This window comes from Branchiostoma floridae, chromosome 4 (assembly GCF_000003815.2).
Source record: "Branchiostoma floridae strain S238N-H82 chromosome 4, Bfl_VNyyK, whole genome shotgun sequence".
Classification (NCBI taxonomy): Eukaryota; Metazoa; Chordata; class Leptocardii; order Amphioxiformes; family Branchiostomatidae; genus Branchiostoma; species Branchiostoma floridae.
The window spans coordinates 4,301,529-4,326,656 of record NC_049982.1 but is presented as its reverse complement, the minus strand read 5'-3'; the positions used below and the strand labels follow the sequence as shown (position 1 = coordinate 4,326,656).

General features: G+C 45.0%; 1 protein-coding gene across 2 annotated transcripts in view; it reads right to left on the bottom strand.

Annotated features, from left to right (window-relative positions):
* Nucleotides 1–7,712: 7,712 nt before the first annotated feature.
* LOC118413522 (LIM/homeobox protein Lhx5-like) overlaps nt 7,713–25,128 on the bottom strand; it is a 113,181-nt gene continuing 95,765 nt past the window's right edge. For both annotated transcript variants that reach the window (XM_035817014.1, XM_035817013.1), the window contains exon 5: nt 7,713–8,530. In XM_035817014.1, the coding sequence (XP_035672907.1) occupies nt 8,169–8,530 (362 nt within the window). In that variant the 3' untranslated portion in view covers nt 7,713–8,168. The remainder of the gene's footprint in view (nt 8,531–25,128) is intronic.

Genomic DNA, 25,128 nt, shown 5'->3' with positions numbered 1-25,128 from the left:
GTCGATTTGATAGGTTGGTGTGCTTCTTTTACGCCATGTCAATTTGATTTTATGGATGACATCCACGCGCACATTAATTTTCGGTCGTTTCCAAAAAGAAGAAAAAGAAGTTTTTGACCATGCTGTAAACTGTATAAACTAACGTCATTTGTTCAACCTTCCTGATCACTTAAAGTTCATAATTAAAGTATTTTTTGCCAAACTTTTCTTTATTAGCACGCTCGCATCAGTTTTGGGGTTCCCAGATGATGTCATCGATCCATATAATCAAACCAATATGGCCTAAATTGTGCTACCACCATTAGCAAAACACAGTATAACAATTTTCAACAAATACCACGCAGTGACTCAATCAATTTAGGTGTAACTAGCCCATTATAGATCAACTGTAGATGTAAACGTTTAAAGTAGACGCGCATGCTCATGCTATTTATTTCATAATGTTGTTTCAGTTTCCTAGCCTATCTAGGGTGCCAATTTGTTGTACCTGTTTCAATCGTTTGCGCAAATTGATATCTTCTAATGATCTGTAGTAATTAGAAAATGATTGTTTTCATCTAATTAGAAATATTATTTTCTAATAACTATAGATCATTACAAGATATCAATTTGCGCAAAAGTGAGTCTGTAGCTTTCATCATTATGCACATGAAAAACATACACGTAGTTTTATTGCAGTGGTATGTACCAAAGTGCTGTATTTTCTAACAGAAAAAAATAATATTAGTGGCAATAAAACTTGATGACGTCATTCATATGGTCCCAAAAATATTCATTACGGCTCCATTCTTTCTTAATTCATCAATGGGAAAATATTGGCTGGTCAAAATGCCACTTTAGCCAGGTGAAATACCTTAAGTTAAAGTCGAATTGCTGGAACAAAGCGATTGTCGTCATGATAGTGAAAGGTAAAATTAAACAGGTAAGATCGCTCTGTGAATAAAATGACTAAAAATGGAGGCATTATAATGGCGATGTTACTTACTTTGATCACCAGTTACAAGCGAGGCGGAGGAGATCGCAAGGACACAGCAGAGCCAAAAAGCTCCCATTTTCGTCCGGTTTGTTGAGGACTACCTCTAACATAAACTAAGAACGATCCTCCTCTTGCCCCTACCACTCCGCCAGTCTAACATAATGATTGTCAATTTCCTTTACACGCTGTTTAATTACAAACGAACAAAATACAAATAACTATTAAAGCTAAACAAACGGCTGCGTCAGCATGAGTCCGATAGCAAAGCCAATAAGTGTCGTACAGTTTAAAACGCCAACACCACTACCTCAATATTATGACTGGGAAGGAGACGTACCGGAGAAATATAACAATTTGACGGTGGACTGGGCTGGACGAGACTACAACAACAGGTAGGAAAGATCTTTGAAATGGCGATATCAACGTTATCGAGGTAACCTCGTCACCAATGCGTTATGATGTAAAGTTGATTTTAATAAAACAAGGATAATGTGGAATCATGAACATAACTAATGAACCTGGTTATCGGGCCTTTAAAAATCATCATATCATCACATACCCCCAGGACTTGGTGCAGTAGTATGAACCGTTGCTATGAGCTGATACACATCAGAAAAACAGACGCACCTGTACCCTACCTAGATCCCAGGTCTTAGAGTTAAGTTAATGAAATTTGAAATATTAATGACTCCAACCGCTGGTAACAATGCTTGAGGATTACTTGTTACAGACTTCCGCTAATTTGCTTGTGTGCGGCAAGCGGAACTCCGTGTGGATTTTTTTGTGGGAGAACACGCACTAGTCTCCAAGCAGATGTATGGATCCAGAGGATTCTCAAGGCGGAGACTTGTGCTGGAGGCAACTATGGTCCCCGACCCTCTTGATGAGGATGGGACTAGGTGAGGTGAGGTGGGTGCCATTCTCGCATAGAAATGTTTAGCCACTGTCGACGCTGTAGGGCTGATGTCAATAGGATTTTACCATGGTCAATATTGACCGAAGGAAGCCATATAATACAGTAGTAAAAATCGGCTGAATGGCCGAATGATGTGGAACAAACCGGCTACGGTAGTAGAAAATTGAGTTATTTTGACGAACTGTTCCAACATTTTGCAAACGTCTTCAATTTTTCAACTGCAAACAAACGATTCTATCGGAGACTAGCGCGTTGCCAGGGTAACGCTGCGGTGATGCACATGTAGAATTCTTCATGAAATATTCCAACTTTAATCTACCCATGCCATTAACAATATTAGTCCTGTCGCACGCAATGTTGCCTCCCTATTTCTGTATTGAAATTACCACCATTCAAATGGACTCATGATGCAATTAGCTGATGGGAGGTATTTGATGACGTCTCCACCATTGTTGGGAAGGTCCACCTAAGTGCCTCCACATTAATTGGTCCCTGTGTCTGTGTGCGGCGAGGCGGCACATCTGTCACGCCACTCAATACACCTTTCTCATGTGGCGGCCATGTCAGATCTAAAGCGAGTTCAATAGGAGGGATCGCTGTTGTTTTTTATATCCGGGGGTATTGAACGGTCGGTGCCTACCAGGACGTCAGTAGATTGGATTTAAAATTGATAATTAAATTAGCACATCAAATTACTGGTTAAATACGTAAATCAATCTTTTGCCAAACACCTGTTTTTTGCCTACCACTGCGTCACCGTGACATCATCCCGATCGCTTGCATGAATGGGGCAAACGAAAGACTGTCCATCATAATTAGCAGTTCAAGCAATGGTAGCACAGAAATTAGAAAATTGACCAACCAGAGAATGGCTGCAATGTCCATCAAATATTTGTATTATTATGCTTTTATATTTTGCATCACTTAAGGGACTATGGGATCAGTCCATGCTACTATACTGTGAATTGCTACATCTGTCGGTGCATAACACTAGTTATGATATTCATTATTTGATCTTATATTGTGAAAATTTGTGTGGTTTGGGGGGGAACTAAATGGGAACTGATTTAGAAATAAGTTTTGTCTGTTTGCCTCATTGCCTCGCAGATACTTCAGTTTGTTGTGAGGGTCCGGCCGTGGTGCTGAAACCATGGTTACAGGATGGGCGTCCATATTAGCGCCACCTAGCAGGGGTGGGTGGAAACGCAGCGTGCTCCGCTTCCTTCGATTGTTCATTGTGTTTCTACCCAATTCCGCCAGACGGCGCCATCAAGCAAGGTTACTATATTAGTCTATTGGTCCGACTGACATGTACCCAAGGCTGCTCAACTAGCAATAGACCATTGACAAGGGCTCACATTAGAGTACCAGTTTGGAACAGATACCGTACCGAACTGTAGGTGACCGTATCGCACACCTAAACGAGTGACCCCCTATTCTACTTCATTCCTCCTATAAACGCCTAGTTCATCCCTTTCCGAACCATTTTTTTTACCTCCGGCCGCTAGAAGGTTACTTTTTCGGTAGCTTTTCGTGTATGTGTGGGTGCATGTATGCAGTTGTAATTGACCATCATAGCTCCAGAATGCCTAAATGGATTGTCTTGATATTTGCCAATTTTGGTACGCGGGTAGGTCTTCATGAGACCTTGAATGGCTTGAAACGATTAGATTAATTGCCCCCCTTCCCCTAGCGTGTTGTTACGGTGCTGAAGCAGAACCTCCGGGTTTGATATCTTGAGTTATGAGTATGATTTGGATTTTCGATTTGGTGAGGTTTTGGTTCGATCAAGACATCAGCGAACGAAACGTTTGACTCGTTTATGAAGGTTAGACATCCATGTAAACAATATTCAAATACGATTCAATTTCTACAACTGGATAAAAACGGAGGTTTACTCTCGGGCGCTTCGAGTGACACCCATCACTCTTCTTCAGCGTCACTATATAGAATGACCTGGCAGAAACGATTCCATACAAGTACATCTAACTAGAAAAAAAGGTTGAACATATAAGGATCATTTGACTTTTAAGAGTTTAAAAACATTACGGATTCACTATCGTCTTATACAGCGGTGTCTGTGCCACTTAAAATGTGAAATAGAAGATAAGTCATGTAATCCAGTGGAAAAGACCTCAAGAGCAACCAAGAACTATCCAGAAAAGTAGATTGGAATCATCTGAACTTGCACGCCGATCAATTATAAGTTTTTAAACGGTACGCTCGAGAAGTCAGGATCTCGCGGAAACTATCTCTTACGTGGCGGAAATTTGCATTTAAATCGACGTCTTCTTGGAAGAGTAGCAATTTAGCGTTGTCGTCTTCCCTCCAACGACTGTCTGTGGGTCATAATCAAGAACGAAGTGAACTTGGAGTGGGGGGAACACCTTAACTTTTGCGAAAGGAACAAACTCCGGGTTCCTATGTGTACAATTAGCCTATGATGAGTGTTGAGGTGACTATTATCAAAGGAGGAATTGTACCAGACGTTGTGACAAGCTCGGACTCCGCGTGGAACTCTCCAGTACACGGGAACCCGCTTTGTATCACAAAGGACAATAACTTTTCCTATGGTTTTATTTAACTATAGGGAACTACATTTTGTATGCAAACACGATTTACATTTGACTTTTTGGCATACGATTCTTTTATAGTTTCTCTAGTTAGCTGTACTTGTATGGAATTGTTCTTCATTTTAGTGACACCGAAGAAGAATGATGGATATTACTCGAAACGTCCGGAAGTAAATCTTCATTTTTTATCCAGTTGTAGTAATGTAGATATTGAATTATAGTTGAGTAGTGTTTACTTGAATGTCTAACATTTATAAACGCTGTGACAAGTTATGTCACGTCATTGGCTAGGTATTACAGACTCTATTGGTTCGAATATCTATCGTTTCCCTTAAGTTTTGCTCTGGGAAAGGCTCTATACACATTTTTACATATTTTTTCTTAGTCTTGAACACAATTCATAGAATGCGTGAATAAATTTAAAATATGACAACCGCTAAAATAGCATCAACGCAGTCCAATTAGATAGGAGCACACAATTGAATAAAAAAGATAACCGTAAAAATAACAGTGTGATTCTGATCTAACTCGATATTTTTCCGGGTAACGGAAACATTAACGCAGTCCAAGAAGAGAGAAGGACACAGTTGACTTTTTTTACACACAATGTATTCATAGATTTCACAGACAACTGGCACGAAACAGGTACCAAAGTATATCAAGGTCACGATATATTCCGCTCTACATCGTATGTACAACAGATATGACAACACGTCGCTCTTTGTCATTCGGCCAGGTCCGTCTCTCTCTCTCTCTCTCTCTCTCTCTCTCTCTCTCTCTCTCGGGGATACCTTCAAAACTTTGTGTCGAACTTACAGGAATATATACTTGTCTTCTATTTCACATGGACTTTGGAGAAGAAAACGTATGAGCTGCACAACTTCTGCTTTAGGGTCAATTACATGACGTGGTAATGAAGTTTCTCCTGTCCATTATATCATCAAACGATTTTCCAATAGATGACATAATGAGAGAGTTTGTGTGCTAATAACTTTACACTTTGAATTCCTTGGACAAACAGACGAAAAACCGAGCAATGTATAGGGACAAAAAGAAATCCTCTTTGTGTCAAATTTGGTATTAAAGTTTTTGAAAGAAGAACGGACCGGACTGAACTCAGAGCGCTGTGTCGGAAAGTTTGGTGTGACACCAATGACAATCCGGCACTAGTACCGCTGTAGGGACTACAGCTAAACGTTACAGAACACACTGTACAGGGCAGAGCAAAAGTTTCCTCTCTCCTCAGTTATGTCAGTCAAAAATATCTCAGCCGCCGACCGGTTTCTAAAAACCGAACGACATTCAAGATGGCGGCGCCACCGGCTCGACGACCGGGCTCTAATGCCCCGGATGTAATTAAGTGGAGGTACCCGGATGAACAGATCCGCTAGCTGAGTACATGTATTACGTAATTGCGCGTCATCGGATGACGGAAGGACCCACGGTGTTGTATTTCTTCATCTGGTCTTTGGTTCAACTATCATCTTACATGATTTCTTACATCATATGCCTTCTTATGACAACTCCAAAGAGTGGTTGAACTAAGACAAATAAATACAGGGGGGAAACCACTTGTACACAGAATGGATATAAGTATATAAGTGACACCGAATCTAACTCTGGGGATGGCCGACCTTCGCCTGCGCTTTAAATCTGTTCATGGATGACCTTAAGATACAACTGATGGTTTACAACCAACGTGAACCCTACTCCTATTACTTGTGTCGCAGAGCGCTTATTTCGAGATGGCGACTTTTCCTTCCCTACGTCATCGTCTTTTGATTCTCCCTACTCTACGTTACACCGAGAACACGACTGTCTAGCACAAGTAGGTGGTTCCGCACTTTGTACAAAGATAGAATAACGGTACGTAAGAGACCTCTCTCGTGAAACCTAAGAACTAACTCAATATATTCTGTCATGTACATACACACCCTGCACGTCACGATGATGCAAACACGGAAGGTCTTTTTTTTTTAGGTAAAACAAGCGCCATACGTATTAAGTCGAGCTTTCCACACATCTTTCTACTTCTTCTTTCCGGATAAGGCTTAGGTCCTAATTGGAACAAGGGGCCCTGTCGGGCAGCTCACGGGCTGTTTTGGGGCACATTCGGGCTTGACCCCTATGTGGCCCCGTGCGATATACCTTGCTGCTCCCGGGCCGGGTATTTTTGGGCCCGATCGAGCGTCGGGTTGAATTTAAGTCGAGAACTTAAAACAAGGGACCCCGTAACAAATAGTCGCCATGACGACCACCGAGAGGTGCCCCCGGTATCCGGCAGTCCACATAGACAAATTTCAGGCTGCGGAGCCCGGCCTTCGATTCACAGTGCCTTAGAAACATCGAGGGCATCCGCTGGCAGGAGCATGTCACCAACGAAGTAGTACGCCACACAACAAACCAGATCCCGGTCAGCCAGAAGATCACCAAGTACCAGCTTAACCTTCTGGGACACATCTCCAGAGCAACACCGACCCAGGAAGTGATCAAATTGATCACCTCAGTTCCAGATTCAACTTGGAGGCGCCCCAGAGGCCGTCCTAGGAGCAGATGGGAGGACCAAGTCTTCAATGTGCTGGACACCACAGGGGTCAGCAGATCTGACTGGAGAACTCTGGCTGAAAACAGAACATCTTGGAGGGACATGTCTACAGCCGCTATGCATCTCCCCTGATGCCCGCGGCTGATTGATTGATTGATTGATTGAGCCCGGCCGGGCACCGGTGCAATTTGGACCTAAGCCTAAGACAAGTGTCAACTCACTATCCACACATACATTATGTGGGGCGTATGAGGAGAGGGCAATCTGTCACCAGCTAAAAGATGCCGAATCTCAAAGCAGATTTTGGAGGGACGAATGATACAATTCACTACTACCAACTTGTCTTTTTTCACGTTGAGACAAGTTAGACAATATCTCTTACGATTTTTACCCCTGCTTGGAGATTCAGAGTTCATCTTTGTTACAGATTGTGTTCTGGATGACGCAGACTGCCCCTCACTCCCACCTCTGTTGGATTATCGTGTTTTTTTCTGGACGGAATGCCAACTTTCGACAGAAAGAAAAGCACAGCCATAAAGTAGATCGAAGAAGCATAAATGTGGAGGTTTACGGTAAGTATCGAGTAATGCCAACCAGTTGGCCGTTCGCTAAAAACTGTGCGACTCTTTTTTTTAATGTTCTTTTTTTCTCTTCCTCCTCCGGAAAAGAAGAATAAATCACGAAGACGTCACCCTGTGGATTGGTGGACAGGTCTCGTCCAACAGGTGACGTGTGTCTGCGATGTGTCCTCCGCGATGAGCTTCTACAGTACAGATTGTCGCAAGTCTGTCTTTTTTTAAAATCACAAGTCTTCTTCCGGACTTCCCGCCTGGTCTTTCTTGTGTCCCGCACAATTCCTTTCTCCTTTTGTTTTCGCAAAACGTACAAAACCCATCTTCTGGTCATAAAAACGTCCGATAAAAGATGGCGTTTAGCTCTGTACTAGCTACTGATGTTGTTTTTTTTTTTCATTACAAGGATTGCGGTCAAATGACAAGCATTTCAACATACAAAATATCTACGTCCACCCCTGTCGTCGGAGTGGAAGGATCCGAAACAGACAACACTGATTGAGGATCTGGAACATACTAAGTTCGCGAAAGGGTTCTTTTTTTCCCCTCGAGCTCTTCTCGAGACACAACGTCACAGCTCAGCGGGTTACCACACCGACTCTTCCCGGGGGGGTTGCCCGGGCATACCGGGGGGAAATCCCCTCCCCAGCGTCTGGTTCGGCGGAGGCCCGTACCCTCCGTCCCCCATCATCGGCTCCGGAGTGGGCGCGTCCGACTGAGGTAGCATGTCTCCCGGGGGGAGGAATCCGTCAGGCGGCATCCCTCCGTGGCCGTTCCCCATACCGCCGCCACCCCCTTGGTGCGGCATGGCCGGGTCCATGACGCCCATGGGCTGGGAGGAGGGTGGTAGGAAGGGCGGCATTCCCCCGGCTTGTGAGTTGGGCGGCTGCGATCCGGGCGGGAAGAAGTCGTAGTAGCTCTGCGGGCTGTAGTACTCGGCTTGGTCATCTGGAACGACAAAAGAGAACATAACATTAGTGCATGTGTACAACAACTTGTCTCATACATACATTGTATAGGCACATGCATAAGTATGAAGGTTAATTATCCAGGTACATGTAAAACACCACGTTATATAAATTAATCAAGCAGCTGAATAAATTCTCTACAGAATCAGATGTTTCGAATTGCAGCCACTATCTTTTATTAGCGACTGACCCCCCCCTCCTTTTTTTTGACACTGAGACATTTGCCTCACTGTGGAAAATTAAAACAGTTGCTTGATTGACATTGTGAAACATCATGTGTACGTTTGTTGACATATACAAATGATAAAACACACGTAGTAATACTGTAGGATCATCCTCAATAGAACAGCAAACGCAATGGAGACCAAACTAAGAGATAATCAAGCAGGCTTCCGAGCAAATAGATCTTGTAGCGACCAGATCGCAACCCTAAGAGTCATAGTGGAGCAATCAACAGAATTCAATTCACAACTGTATGCTGTTTTTGTGGACTATGAAAAAGCGTTTGATTCACTCGACAGGACATCACTATGGAACATCCTTGCCCACTATGGAATCCCCCCAAAAATCATCAACATGATCAAAGTCTTCTACAACAACTTCCAAGCACAAGTATCCCACGAAGGAGATCTGACAGAGCCCTTCAACATGACCACCGGAGTGCGACAGGGGTGCCTCTTGAGCCCGCTGCTATTTATAACTGCACTGGACTGGGTGATGAGGGAAACTACCAAAGATGCCAGGACAGGAATTCAGTGGACATTGACGGACATGTTAGATGACTTAGACTTCGCGGACGACCTTGCTCTTCTGTGCCATACCATCAGCCAGATGAGAGAGAAGACCCAGAGGTTAGAACACAAGTCAGGCCAAGTGGGACTAATCATCAACGCAGGAAAAACTAAAGAGATGAGGGTGAAAACGGTGGGGAACGCCAAACCTGTGTGCTGCAGAGGAATAGAGCTGGAGACAGTGAAGGATTTCACATACCTTGGCAGTGTCATCAGCAGTGACGGAGGTGCGACCAAGGACATTGAAGCCCGCATAGGGAAGGGAAAGGCTGCCTTTGTCCAACTAAGACCAGTTTGGAGGGCCAGGAACATCTCCCTCAGAACAAAGCTACGTATCTTTGAATCCAATGTCAAGTCCATCCTACTATATGGCTGTGAAACCTGGGGCCTAACACAAGCCAACATTAAGAAACTCCAAACCTTCATCAATGTAAGACTCCGCTACATCCTTGGCATTTGGTGGCCAAATAAGATCAGCAACCATGACCTCCTGGAGAAAACTGGCCAGGAACCTGTGGAGGTCACCATAAGGCGCAGGAAATGGAGGTGGATTGGACACACACTAAGAAAACCCCCACCATCCATTACGAGGGCAGTCCTAGAATGGAACCCCCAAGGCAAAAGACGAAGAGGTAGACCTAGGCTGTCGTGGAGGCGAGGAGTCATGAAGGACCTACAACATGCAAAGACCTCGTGGCATGAGGCTAAGACAACCGCCAAAGACCGAGGAAGGTGGAGGCATCTCACCGAGGCCCTGTGCTCCAGAAGGGGCAAAGAGGATTAAGTCAAAGTAAGTCAAAGCAATACTGTAGCAGCAATACTATATAGGTTCTCTTGTGGAGAATTTGCAGGGGTAGCGGCAAGTTCATGGCTTTTTGATGATGTCAAGTGACGTCAGCACGAAAGGCATAAGTTAGACCATATATAGTGTTTGCACTCACGTGCTTATGACGTGATCATACTGCCCGCCATGTTGGACGGTTCAACCTTGACGTTCTCACAAATCTTGATGATTTGCATATTTATATATATATATAACTACAGATACGGATAGAAATTATTACAAACGACACCTCGATACAAAACTACAGGTCTGATTCCACCAGGTCCAAGTAACCAGCATTGCGCTGTGAGTTCACTTGCAAAGCTCTAAGTTTTTAACTTTTTTTTAACGAGTTGGCTCAGTGCAAGGCCATTGACCACTTCTAGGCACTGAACTACGCTCACTGTGGCAGCATCGCTTCTCCCTAAGTCAGAAACACAGAGCTTCAGCAAGTTCGACTGACTCAATATAGGCGAAGCAGGGGTTTCGAGGCTGCTCGGGAAAGCTTTCAAACTTTTGGTACGTTCGGCAAACATCAAAATACCTCCAACCCACTTTAACCTTAGACGACCCCCCCTGTCATTACTGTATCTACAATCACCGAGACGATGTGTAATTAGCTAATGGGATATGAATGACTTCCAACAGTCTGTAATTTATGACTACATAGAGACAAGTCTCGTTAGAGTCGATCAGTAATAAATAGTGGGTTTCCTCCCCGCTTATCTCTCATCGAGAAGCTGTATTTCATTGTTCTTCAGTCTGAACTACCATCGATCTGGCCCGTCTGCCTGCGTCCCCGGGACCCGTCCACATTACTGTCCAAGCAGAGGTTAGGCTCCGGCTGTTTTTTAAAGTTTTTTTAGCCGTTTTTCTCGGGCTTTCTATTTTTTTTAAATATCTTGCTGTGTCAAAACCGAACTTTGGCTGGCGTACTTCAAGAAAAATGACAAAATAGAAAGTCCGATAAAAACGACTAAAAAAACGTTAAAAAAACAGCCGGAGCCTAACCTCTGCTTGGAGAGTAAGTCTGCTTGGGTCCCCGGGACCCGTCCATATACCCACCTCACATTAGGCGAAAATCGATCGGACGACGTGTCTGCGAGCTCTAAATACGAGGAGGCATGACCCTGCTGTCGACAAAGAAATGGCAGAGTTCTCCCCTTCCCGTCAGGCTCATGCCTCCTCGTAGTTTAGAGCTCGCAGACTCGTCGTCCGATCGATTTTCGCCTAATGTGAGGGGGGTTATATGACATCTGGAATGCTCTTCATAAGCTTATTTACGTAATGAGCTATTCACATGTCTCGAATCAAGTAAAACAGATTTCAAGAGACTCGATGCTACAGACAGATTTGTATAAATCTTTAGATGTCACAACTCCTATAATGCGAAGATAGGTAAATATGCCAAAGACTGATGTGCTATTAGAGAGAATACCGAAACTAATGATTAGCCCGACTCGATTGTAATACTATTTCAAAGACTTGTATTAGCCCTTATAGCTGTTTTAATTAGGATGTTAAGTCTTATTCTTTACATCTATTTTGTACTTTGTGTAATAGTCGTTGCCATACATTGTACCATGTACAATTGTCGTGCAATGAAGTTCTCTGTCTACGACAAGTTTTTTATGAAATGACTTCAACGAATTTTTTTTTCTGGGTGCCTTGATTTGCACAATTTGGAGTATTTGTATGACTGAAAGATCTTTGACAAGTAACATTTAAAAAAAAAATTTATTAACCCCTGTCAGTTCTGAAATGCACGCCTGGCTGCTTGTTTTTGTCCAGATGGCAAATTATTTACGAGCACTAATTAATCATTTATTTTGCACACATTTTAAACATATATGACACTGTGGCACATCTTGTGTTATTTTGAGCAGAGAGATATCTGTCTAACAACAGACAGGCGACAGAATTGTAGAGAAAGTACAGTAGATCTCGAATTTTTTTTCGGGCGGTTTTGTTTTCGCGATTTCCGCAGAGCTAGAGAAATTTCCGTGACAACACGAACACATGTTTCCACTGTATCAATTAATACAGCGATACAGATGTTTTTCAACGGCGAGCGCAAAACACCGAGAGAACATCATTTAGTCCTCAAATGCGAAATTACGTCCCGCGAAAATGAATACATTTGCGCTATTCAGTCTTACCAGTTTATTACAAGTATACAGAGTAGGTTGTATTGAGTACATCAACAACCCTGAAAAAAATGCGCACTTTGGAGTTTCCAAGATACTCTGCTAACAACCCTCTTGTTTTTCACATTCTTATTCACGCCTAGGTGATCATCCTGTTCAAGCCGTTTAAATCAATTTCAGCAGTGTTGTTGAAAACAGTGGAAGAAGGCGAGTGAACAGAATCGGCGCAAATGCCCACAAAACCCGGCATGGAGAATCAGTTTGTTGGAAGACTGTCGTGGAACAACAGGTTGGAAATGGTGGAAAATTGAAAAATTCTTGGACCCTGACGCAGCAGAGAACGGGCGCATTCCTCTGATAATGGACCCTGTAGCAGCAGCGCAACGTGAGAGAAACTAACTAGCGACAAAGAAATATCGATTTTTTCAAGAAACGTTTGGTTTTGGTTTTCAAACAGCCAAAAAGTGGAGACGCCGCAGCCGGGCTTTTGGAAAGTGCGTGCTTCCAAAGACGCTGAGTTTTCCTACATCAAAACATCGTCGCGGAAGCAGCCGAATCATCGATCTGCATGATACGGCTTTTGTGCCGACAAAGCCCCGCATGTTTTGGTACTGCACGTCCAGGCAGAAAACATGTTCTCTTCAGGGGGTCCCGCAGACAGGTTCATCGGCAGTCACGTGACGGTGTTCCAAGCGTTAAGACAACTTTAAAACCCACCAAACAACGTCCTTTCATCTGCGAACACCCGTGCAAATCCCCAAGGTTCAAAGAGGAGGGCTAATCTTGAGCTTAAGGGATCCGGGGTTCGCCGAGGCGCGCGGAAGAAAGCCGGCGGAGGAGAAGGAACGGGCTTACGTACAGGCAGATGTTCCGGGCCAAATCGCGTTAGCCGCGTCGGAGGCGAACAGCCGAGCGAATCGGGCGCATACGAATGAGCCGCTAGTGAAGACTTGTCGCGTCAGCATACCAAACATGAATGGTGAGAGAGATGATCAGACGGCAACCTGCTGGTGCATGGAGGGGGGGGGGGGGTGCAGCTGCAGCAAGTTCCGCCCAGGTAACGCTTTTCACAGATGTTTGTAATCAAGTGCACAGCAAGGAGCGACAACCTTGACATACTAACTAGCCACTGATGCGGTAACAGGATAGCAGCCACTGCAGTGCAGGGCAGCCCATAGCGCCGTCTCTGTCCACGGTGCTGAACACGCCATCCAGAACACAACCAGCCCCCGACTCGTGTCAAAACTTTCGTGAAAACTTCCTCACCACTCTTGTACATCCTAACATCCATGAGCCTCCTACTTTTGCTGTGCTAGCATCACTGTAACGCACGTATTGCTATGGAGTTTTTAGAAGACTGACCAGTATCATCAAAACATGATGATCATCATCATCATCATCAAGATGTTTTCGTATTTTTTTCCAGCTCACTAATCCTTGTTTTTTTTGTAAATATTTTACTTTGGGAATCTTTTGACGTGCCAATTACCATATGAAGATCCGATGTCCGAACAAGTAAGTTCGCACAGCACACCGGTCATGCCCTATTATGTTATGTTATAGTTGACCACGTCCAATCATGATAAATGTTGCAACTTTCTCCATACCCACGACTAACTCCACACGGAAAGTTTACGAGTGCGCAAAACACATTTGCAGTTATGTCGGCGGTCTGGCTTTATCCGCGCGAGCATACCTTTACTTCATACTTGTAATCCTTATCTATAAAACAGGCCATCCCTTCTGTCCAGATGACGCCCGGGGCCAGAGATATTAGCTAATTAATTGACCGGCCGAAGCGGCGCAAAGCTCGGGTTGTAAAGGACTTTACAGGGCAAGGCGAGCACGATGGGCGAGATAGATGTCAAGCCGCTGTGATTGACAGTCCGGTCGGACGATAACTTTTCTTTTTCCCCCCGTAGCAACGTGACGGTAATGTGAGAGAATTATCGCCCGTTCATTGCGGATCAGGGTTTGGCGCCACGAGTGCGATTTGATAAGAGACGAGGGCGTTGCCGTGAGAGCGGCGGAGTGGTGGGATCTGATAGCCGGGCGGCCCAACAAAGCCCTCCGGACCGCTCGGACCCGGGTGATTGACACGCTGAATGGTATCTCGCCTGCACATGCGTGAACTGATGGATTGGACCTGTGAAAGGGAACTGGCCGTTCCGAGGCGGCAGCGGCGATGTGGAGGAGATACGCCTCTTCCGACATTTGTTTGTGTTTGTTTGTTTGGTAGAAAAAGCACGCTTTGCTGACAACAACGGCACAGACATCATACGCAGATCTTCCGTTACAGGTAGTAAAGAAAGTATCAACTGCTGATAAAGATTTGTCGACCCACAACTTAGCATCTTTATGTTCCTCGTAAAGCATCACAACCGTACCGAAGGTTATGTATCATATCTACGACATGTTCACAGTTTTAATGGCCTTTCAAACAGGTGTCAAGAACTTTCTGTATGGTCAAGTTAGAATAATAAAAGTACCTGGATTATTTTGTGCACTATTTTACACACAAGCATTGTCCGATTTCATTCAGCTCTAAACATGTTATACGCTTTACATGTATTACTTCTTTCATAAAAATAAGTTTGAAGTTATACTAAGATGGAATGATGAAAGAGAGGTCGACATCCAGGTAACAAGATACGTAAAATTGCAGTTACTCAACAACCTGATATGATTTGGAAATCATATTTCTAGAGTAACTGCTATTTTTGCAAAAAAATGTTGGATCATGGAAAAGGTCGAGCCTTGGGCTTGTATACTGCGTTCCGAATGCCCCCAGCGCTGGTCGCCAGAACATCCCACGGATGTCCATAAAGCCTAAGTCTGAGTTATTCAGGAGATTTGACCCGAAAGCGACGTAAATGTCAATGTGTCGGCTGCCGCCGCTGGCGGGCCAATTCCCGGAAGTGTTATGGGATCGTGTTCCCATCTCAGGCGCCGGCGGGGAGGCACCCGCTACATCCCGCTTCCTGGGATAGAAACTGTCAAGCAGAGGATACAGGAATGAGTAGGTGTCAGACAGAGGCTTCCTGGAATATGTAACTGCCAAAGTACTATACCAAAGTACTGGAATGGGTAAATGTCAAGCAGCGGCTTCCTGGAATGTGTAACTGTCCAGCAGAGGCCTCTGTTTGACATATGGGTAAGTGTCAAACAGAGGCTTCCTTAAATAGGCAACTGTCAAACAGAAGCTTCCTGGAATGGGCAACTGTCAAACAGAGGGCTCCTGGAATGGGTAAGTGTCAAGCAGAGGCTTCCTGGAAGAGGCAACTGTCAAGCAGAGGCTTCCAAGAATGGACAACTTTCATGCAATGGCTTCCGTAAATGGGCAACAGTCGAAAGAAGCTTCTTGGAAGAGGCAACTGTTAAAAAAGGCAACTGCCAAACACGACTATTCATGATACATAGGCAAGAACATGAGGAACCCTCAAACAGTGACCATAAAACTGTTTTGTTGTATAACTGGCACAATTCGCTTTATTTGGGAATCTTCTGATATTGGATGGGGACATCCATTTCGGAATACCTTAAAGTGAAAGTTAAGCCCGGCTATAGAAGCTAAGTCTTGATGTACGCGAGGACTTTCAATTCAGAGAAGCTTTACAAAGTCGTTTCATTCAATGTCATGGCATAATACTTTAGTCCACTAAAGGAATACCCGACAATAGTTCCCATTTGTTGGCATGTGGTACGGTCAAGTGCAGCTTATGATGATTAATACCTACACTGAGGGGATCTGGGTTTAGCGATTCCTAACAACGTCTTCAAAAATCAATGAGAATGAGGTAGCTCTGAGGTACACCGACTTTCATTTTATACAAACAATTTAAAAGTTGGGAAGTCATTTTCAAACTCAAACTACAAGAAGCGCCACAGTTCATGTATATTGTTGCAGAATGTAGAGTAACGTTTTAGAAAGTTTCTTGAAATATCATAATTCCAGCTTTGTAAGATTTTCAAAATGTCTACTAACAAGTGTTTACACACATGAACATCGCAACACAGACCACAATAAACATTGCATTATCTTGCATTGGTATATGTATAGGAAATAGCAATGAAGATGTGGGAGGACTCAAAAAGCTACACCACAACGCAATAAAAAGTTACCAACAAAAGCACCCCTAAAACAAGCGGATCAGGACATCTGTGTATAAAACTACAAGAAAACAATCATTGGATCACTACCTTCAGCTATTATTGGATCACTACCTTCACTGTTACTCTAAACTGGTAAAACCCATCTCCTAACGGTTCCCGGCCGGCAAGACTGTAACCTGCATAACTCCTGAGCAACAGCCAATAACAGTCAAGCGGTGGACACCACACGCTGCAGGATATCGCTCAGTCCAATTCCATTTTGATAGCAGTAAAAATTGTCCTTTTCTGCTGAGAAAATGAGGAAATTGGGGTCGAGACCGGGATGCGAGAAACGACCGCTAAAGGGCGTTCCAGCCGGGGAAAGTTCGCAGCTCCAAATATTGGCACTAAAACTGGATTAGACCTGGCGGGCAGCAAAGGTCAGCAGTGACCGGGAATGGGGCTAGCTGGACGCGCGCTCATTACCAAAGCCAATGTTTGTTCTTGGAGATAAATTCGATTTAGATTCCCCAAAGGGAAGCGAAGATCTGAGATTGGGGTCGCGACCGACAACCGTAACCCGGGACAATGGGGGCGTGGGCTCGTAACCGGGAGCGCGGCCCCTTCACCGGAGTGTGTATTACAGATGTGATGGCCATTCTGCGGGATAAATCTCCGGCAGGCCCGGCTGTATGGGCGGGATATTGGGGTCAGGACCGGCAAACATCGCCCGCGAACTCCGCACAAAGAGATTTGTGATTTTCGACTTTTCCACCCGGGTTATCTGTAGATTCTTCAAGTGGAGTTTATGTCTGGTCAAAGACAGAAAACTTTCGAAGGGAGTCTGGCGTGATGTGATTAGGTACCGAGAAGTGGTTTACTTTGTACAATCTCCTGACTTACACGTGTGCAAAGAAAGGCATGCTCCTAAGCTTATACTTAAAGACCACTGCAAGTGCCTCAGCTATTCAGAATAGAAAAATATGTACACAACGTGGAGAAAAAAAATCATGAAAAAATACGCCCTGGGCATTAAATGGCAAGGGATGTCATGGGATCATTGAGAATCTTTGAGCAATACGTATCAAAAATGTCTTTTTGATTTGTCGAATATGAAGTGCCCTTTGGCTATAATTTTTCTCGTAATTTAACAAAAGTTAATGCGACTTTGAAACGCCGGACTTACTAGTAGAGTTGTGTGATTTGAAAGTTCTGAGGGATAAGTACCGCAAACTCCAGTATCTGTCCCAAACCTATTGGAAATATGCGGTAGGTATAAAAAGAAAGGTGATTTCGATAAGGTTGTAGCACACTAAAGTGCTAGTATTCATTGGTCGTGACAGAAAGGACAGACGAATGTACAGGTTCATTTTACCGTGGAAATTCCCCTAGGTCTAGCTCTTTTTAAAAAGCACAATGAACAGTTGACAACGGCTAACGTCCTATCCTAAAGACTGCAACCCTTTCCGGTCGCGTGCATGTCGGGTGAGCGACATACCCGGAATCGAACTCACGGCTACTAGTTCCAGTGGCAGGGTCGCTAACCAATGGAACACGCACGCTGCCTTGGTAAGAACTAATGATGAGGATTGGTAAAAGCGAATGTCTGACTCAAGAACAGTCAGCGCCGACAGCCGGCCGAGATTCGAACCCCCGAGGTTGCGATCCAATAGCGGCATTACTAACCATTAGATCACAGCAGTCAGCACCAATTTCACAACAAGCAGCGTAATAAAGAAAGGATAAGACAATTTGAACAGGCCGCGAACATGTAAGCTTAAAACAACTCCTGATGAAGTATCTTACAAAAAGCCTTTAACCGCAATGTCTTCCCCGAGGATTCAAAGTGCCCGGATGTACAAAGAGTATGATGCAGAGGTTGTGGGAGGTTATCTACAATAACACCTGTCGGAGGCCACTTACAGATCCGGTCTCCGGTGGGTGGTTAAGGATCGCCTTGGAGCTTGTCCGGGAATGTTGGAGGTCAAAGGGCAGGCCGGGACGACTAGGTCGGCCCCGGGAGTGCGGATCCTCGCCCTGGGAACGAGATGGCTTCAAAGGGCTCGGCTGGGAACGGGTCATCGGGGGCACGCCCGAACACGGCTTTTGGAGTGCCCGCCCGAGTATACAGAGGGTCCGAAAAACACCTACATCCCACCAGGGCACGGAAATGCTACTTTTAGGGCGCCGGCCTGAATGTGTTATAAGGCCATGTTGACTTGATTATATGGATGACATCCACGTGGGCATTAATTTTCCAAAAAGAAAAAAAAGATTTTCAACCACAGAGTAAATCGTACAAAGCAGCTGAAAATGAGCAAATGTACACCGTAAGTTGCAAAGCAGAATATAAAATAACGGTTACCATTGTTGTAGGATACCAAAGTCAGTCGCAAAGTCAAAGGGGAAACGAAGTGAAAGAGCAAAAACAATCTATCGTTCGGTATACCGTATTGTGTGTGTTCAGTTATTTGTTAAACCTTCCTGACCACTTAGATATCATGATGAAGGCAACGTTCTTTTTTTCGCACGCTCGCACCAAATTTACAGCTCCCAGAGGTCGAGGATGTCATCCATATAATCACATCAACATGGTGTGAGGCTCGAAAAACACCAGGGCAACAAAACGCGGCTTTTGAACCACCCGCCCGAATGTACTTTGGGTCCGAAAAACACCAACAACCCACTAGGGAGTCGGCCGCCTACTACAGACGATGATCTTGAAATGGCAGCAGGGCACAGGGGCCGCCCCGGACATGCGCAGAGAGTCATTACAGACGGGAGTCCGCCGTCGTGGGTGTGTCCTGCGACCTGCGGTCATGTCAGGTTTGAAGAGACATTCGAAAGTCAACAGCTTTTCAAAGTCGTGAGAATGTCTCCTTAAGGTGCACTCGGCACTGCACTTGCGTCAAGCTTGCGTCACTGACACTGAGGGGTTCGTTCACTGCAACACTGTTTTGTAATTTTCTCCGATTTTTTACAATTTGTATATTGCGTAATACGTAAAAGTATGACTGAGAAGACTTGAGAGAATGTATGTCAATTCACAATACAGGTTTTTGTCTTCGCTGTAGACTTCCAGTTGAACGTCGCGACCTCCCCCCTTCCTTCCTTCTCTTGTCTAGTGCCGAGTGCAGCAAAGTTTTACGGATGTCACTTGACTTGCGCTTGTCAGCTAAACCGTTTTAAAGCAGCCGCCAATCGGAAAACGCCGATTCGGGTCAGCGCGGGAGCCAACTGTGCTTGCGACTCTCCTGGATGCTTCCATAGTGAGAAGTACACGATGCTTCCCAGCAAAATAACAGGAAGGTAAAAAAATTGATTGGCAAATTCGCCAGAAGCAGATTCGAGCTGGGAAAGGTGTGCGGATCTCTTTTTCGGGGGCGCTGACCTTAAGATGGCGGTAAAAACAATGGCCCATTTCGCTAACAAAGGATTTTGTTATGTGGACTATATCCGACGTCCATTGGCGTTTTAAAATCTTGTCTTAAGGTAATCAACACTAACTGCCTCTGTTTAAGACCAAGTTTGACAATAGAAGCTTGGGGAAAATGACTATCAACCAGTCTCCTCTACTTCGCTCGTTCTTTTCGTGGACTTGTAAGCACCAAAACACGTACATAAAAGCTGGCCGATACAATCTGTTCATTTTCGAATCGGTCCAGCATCCGGCCCACTGATTTTTTCCACCGATATTTCTGTACCGATCCAACGAGAAGAAAAGCGCTTTTGAACTGTACATTATACTGGTAGGTACCCTTAGTTTGTAGACCTCTTAGGCTTAGGTCACATTTTCAAACCGGAGCCCGGGCGGGATGTTTAAAGAAAAACTACAAATGTATACCTAGAAATGTACACAAATAATGCTCATGAATTTTATGTTGCCATTGTGTGTATTTTGCTGTCTCCTTTATCATTCTTTTCCCTCCTAAAAGCTGCACATTTCCAAACCGGGGCCCGGCCGGGCAGCTTTCGGGAGGGAAAAGAATTATATAAAAGACAGCAAACTACACAAAATGTCAACATAAGCTTCATGGGCATAATTTGTGTACGGATACAGGATACGGATACATTTCAATTTTTCGTTTCTGAAAACATCCCGGCCGGGCCCCGGTTTGGAAATGTGACCTAAGCCTAACTCGGGCCTGTTGACCCCTCCGACTAAAGGTGGCGGTACTTGGAGCGAGGTATCGAACGCCGCCGGAAACCTGCCGGGTGGGTTCGGGTCATTGCGCCAGGTAATAGCTTTTGTGACACCGATGACTGCCCGGGTGCTGGCTGGTTGATGGGCCGGATTAGGATTTGTACAACAAAAAGGGTTGGTTGGAAAGTGAACACAGTATATATCGATCTTTAAAAAAAAAAGAGAGAGAGAAAAATATGCACTTGTTTCACGATAAGTTTTGATGAATATGTTTATGACTTCAACGTTGCGGAGTGCTGTTTGGTTAAATGTTTGTAGTCCACGTAGAAGTTTGTGACACATTCACAAGTCGAATACGTAACATAAGAAGACGTGAATAGTTACCAAAAAAGTAAATAATTTTTACAAATAGCTACTATTCTACTTACTTTTCATCTAAGCGCATTTGGTGGACTATGGCAGTTTTACGAATGCTGTCGAAAACGAAGTCTAGAAGAGGGTTTTGAGGAAATGGTTTCCGTGGATGCCATATTGATTGCACAAAACAAGCTAAAATTCTCGGAGCAAATCGAGCAGGTGGTTTGTAGAGCGGCAACACCAACACGGAGGTCGAATCACAGCTCGTGAATTTGATACCCATCCGCGAGCGGTGACCCATGGGATACATGGTGTCATGGCCGCCACGCCGTGCCCTCCGAGAGGGGTCGTCGGGGCATCGGCTCCATCTCCGAGACTGCGCGCTAATATTTACAGTTCAGCACCAGTTTATAAAGGAGCAGAATGTTTCGATTCAAAGACAGGATGCGTTATTCAATGGCTCAGACTTGCAGCGAAGGGAGCGGATCCCACCATGCACACACAACCTATAGGCTATGACGTACGCAACGTAGGAAAAAGATCTTAGGCGTGAGTTCATGACTATCAATTGATTTGTTTCCCGCACTTTCAATAGCTGGCAAGTCTTGAAAGTGCTCTATAACAAATTTTGGTCGTCTGACTGAAACGTCATTTTTACCATACGAAGTAGCATTATAACCTGCATGTCTAACCTTCATAAAGGTAACTAGCATTATCGTTTGCCTATTAAAAAGGACTACGAAAACTTAACTTAAGGTACTTGGTCCCATGAAATTAGATCTTTTAAACAGACGGAAGAAGCGCCATTTGAATATCTTGTGTCTAACAACTAACCAGGCGAATCTAGAAGCACAACCGAACGCACATAAAAACGTCAGAGAAAAAAAATGAAGTGAAACATTTTGCATGATCCACGGAAGATCGCCCACAGCTAACAGCTGTTACACACCGGCCCTTCATAGTTCAATGGGAAACGCGAACCTGCTCGTCGAATTACCCATGAATCACTCCTCTAGGCCGGGCGTTCTTCAAACTCGCTGACCCACACTGGGAACGAGTCACCTTGCCCCCCGCGCAGTCACCCAGACGTGCAGCCGCTCTCGTTCCACGCCGCTGGCCCGCTACGCGCCAGCTGACGTCACGGTCCCCGCGCGGGGGGTCAATGAATAGCATCATTACTGGGAACATAATCTAATAGCGGGATGAACATGGGACTTTTTTTTAAGGGAAAGAGAGCGAAAGAAACACAACTCGCAAAAGTGGCAAAACGTAAACGAAAAAGGCTTGCAAATACCAAGTATATGGAATAGATGTGCTTAACTGACAGCTAACGCCCGGATCACTCGATTCTACAATATGTCAGGGCAATAGTTGAAGAAGTTGTCCTACGAATATCTTTTAAACTTTAAAAAGCTTGGTTAATTTTTAATGTTTTGATACACACGAAAAAGAATAATCACAGAAGTACATAAAACGCACAATTTGCTCCGGAGAACCAGAGGAAGATTGAGCTATCCAGGTCCACACTTCCCTGTTCTCATGACCTACATATATAATAGATGCGGGTGCAGATTTCATCTTTTAATTTTGCTTACATAAAGTAGTTTACCTGCGATGCCGTATCCATTGACTTGACTTTATTTAAATTGCAACTTGACAATACAGTATGCTGCACCAGGCAGCAAGATGCTGATGTTGTGCAGCATACACATGTTGTGCCGTATCCATTGATAAGCAGGTTTGTTTTTAAGATGTAATTACAAGCGTTGCGACAAGAATATGATATACGGTACATGCACGGCCCCGTGCCTCCCCCACGGCAATAGAGATGGATATGAATAGAGTCATGGTCGCTGGCCAGCGGGGTCACCTCGGCACACCTGCGGCCTTCCCATGGGGGTGCTCCCGAGAACGGAGGGGTCGGGTTCCCGCTCCAGCTGCGACGTGCTCGGGGTCAGACCCGGTGATCGGGAAAGGGCAACGAGTCGCTCGGGGGTCCGGGGCAAAGCTCACCGAGCGCTATCACTCCCTCGGATCGGACTCTTTGGCTCCGGTCGGTGTCAGGCGTGTCGACCGGGCGCGCGGTGTGAGCCGGGCGGGGGAGGCAGGCGGCTGCCGCCGAGGGCTGACAGGCCGTCCCGCCGGCCTTTGTTGGCTCCAGTCGGGGTCAGACAGGGCGACCGCGACAAGCTGCTGAGGCCCGCGGGGGGACCGCGCTGTCCCGCCGAGGGCTGTCGCTTCGTCGGAGCGGCGAGCGCTGACGAAAAGAGTCGTGCAGAGCGACCTGCCAGAACGCGCGTCAAATTCAAGGTCTCGAAATTTGAGACTTTGTTCTTCTGACACATGCAGAAAGACACACATGGAACAAGTTTGAGGAAAGTTGCAGGAATGCCAAAATATCTTGCTCCGTTTTTGCCAAGCCACGACTGACTGCAGTCGAAATCTTACATGATGCATTTTATGTATCGATGATGGAGCACTTCCTTAATATCGAGTCCTGTTTATGTCTCGGTAAAGCGGACAGAGCTCCTGTAGGAGGGATCTGAGGCAATTGATAACAAATGCTTCCGGATATGATACCCCCAACAGCAATATTATAGACATTATACAGGCTCCCGAGGCTAAGGTATGCAGGGTCAGGTTGAGGTGTAAGCTATGCAAGTTTCTGTTAATCATAATACTGAAGGCAACTAGGGAACACATGGTATCATAATTTTAGAATAATATTAATGTATATATTTAGATTGTAGGGGTCGCTTTTGTTTCTGAGTCAGATTGTTGACTTCCCCAATGGAACAACGTCTGAGCATATCAGAGGGCTCGAACCCAGGACCTCTGGGTTAAGAGCCAAACCTCCCTCCCGTTACGTACACTAGGCGTCTCTTGCAAACCTTTTACACAACTGTTGTTTGTTGATATTAAACGGTTGTGACCGCGTCCCAATGGCACAACGTCTGAGCATATCAGGGGACTCTAACCCAGGACTTCTGGGTTTGGGGCCAAACTCCCTACCGGCGTTACGTACGCTAGGTGCCGCTTGCAAACCTTTCGCACAACTGTTGTTGTTGTTGTTAAAGTTGTGACTTAGTCCCAAGGGCACAAAGTCTGAGCATACCAGAGGGCTCGAACCCAGGACCTCTGGGTTTTGAGCCAACCTTTCTACCGCTTTGTACGCTACGCGACACTTGCAAACATTTCGCACACCTGCTGTTATTGTTGTTGTTAAAATTGTGGCCTTGTCCAAACTTTTTTTAGTTAATCCCTTCCCCGTCTCCGCTTGCTTACTGACTCGGCCTTTCTGTCGATACCGCGAGTTCTTTAAGTTATGCCAAGTTTAAGTTACGCTACGGGACGCATCCAAAGCTTTCGCACACCTGCTGTTATTGTTGTTCAAGTTGTGGCCGCGTCCAAACTTTTCTGGTTAATCCTTTTCCCGTCTCCGCTTGCTTATTGACTCGGCCTTTCTGTCAATACCGCGAGTTCCTTAAGTTATGCCAAGTTTAAGTTACGCTACGGGACGCATCCAAAGCTTTCGCACACCTGCTGTTATTGTTGTTCAAGTTGTGGCCGCGTCCAAACTTTTCTGGTTAATCCTTTTCCCGTCCCCGCTTGCTTATTGACTCGTCCTTTCTGTCAATAATGCGAGTTCTTTAAGTTATGCCAAGTTTAAGTTACGCTATGGGACGCATTCAAACCTTTAATTTTGCACAACTGTTGTCGTTGTTGTTAAAGTTGTGACCTCGTCCAAACTTTTCTGGTTAATCCTTTTCCCGTCTCCGCTTGCTTATTGACTCGGCCTTTCTGTCAATACCGCGAGTTCCTTAAGTTATGCCTCCGCGAACGTCGCCCTCGCGTCACGTAACGATTTCCCGTAAACGGCCCAACCGTCTGTGTTTCTAAAGCAATCATAACGATTGTAAAAGCGTTATGACATCGGGCACTGGAAGGCCACCAAATGCGAAAAATCGACGGAACCATAATCTTTTTACCCCCAATCTGCCGCTTTGCTTGGGCGGTAAATTTCACTGTTTAGTCCGTAAAATTTATCACCGACACTCAAAACTACGAGACAGGGCGGACCAGGAAGACCTTCGTGTGCTCGAGAAGGGGTTTGCGGTGGTAGGAAATTTACACCAAGGTTACGTCCAAACAAACGCAGTCCTCCTATACTTATGCTCTTACAGGTGATAAATGGTGTCATACACGTATGGAAGGTGTTTCGGA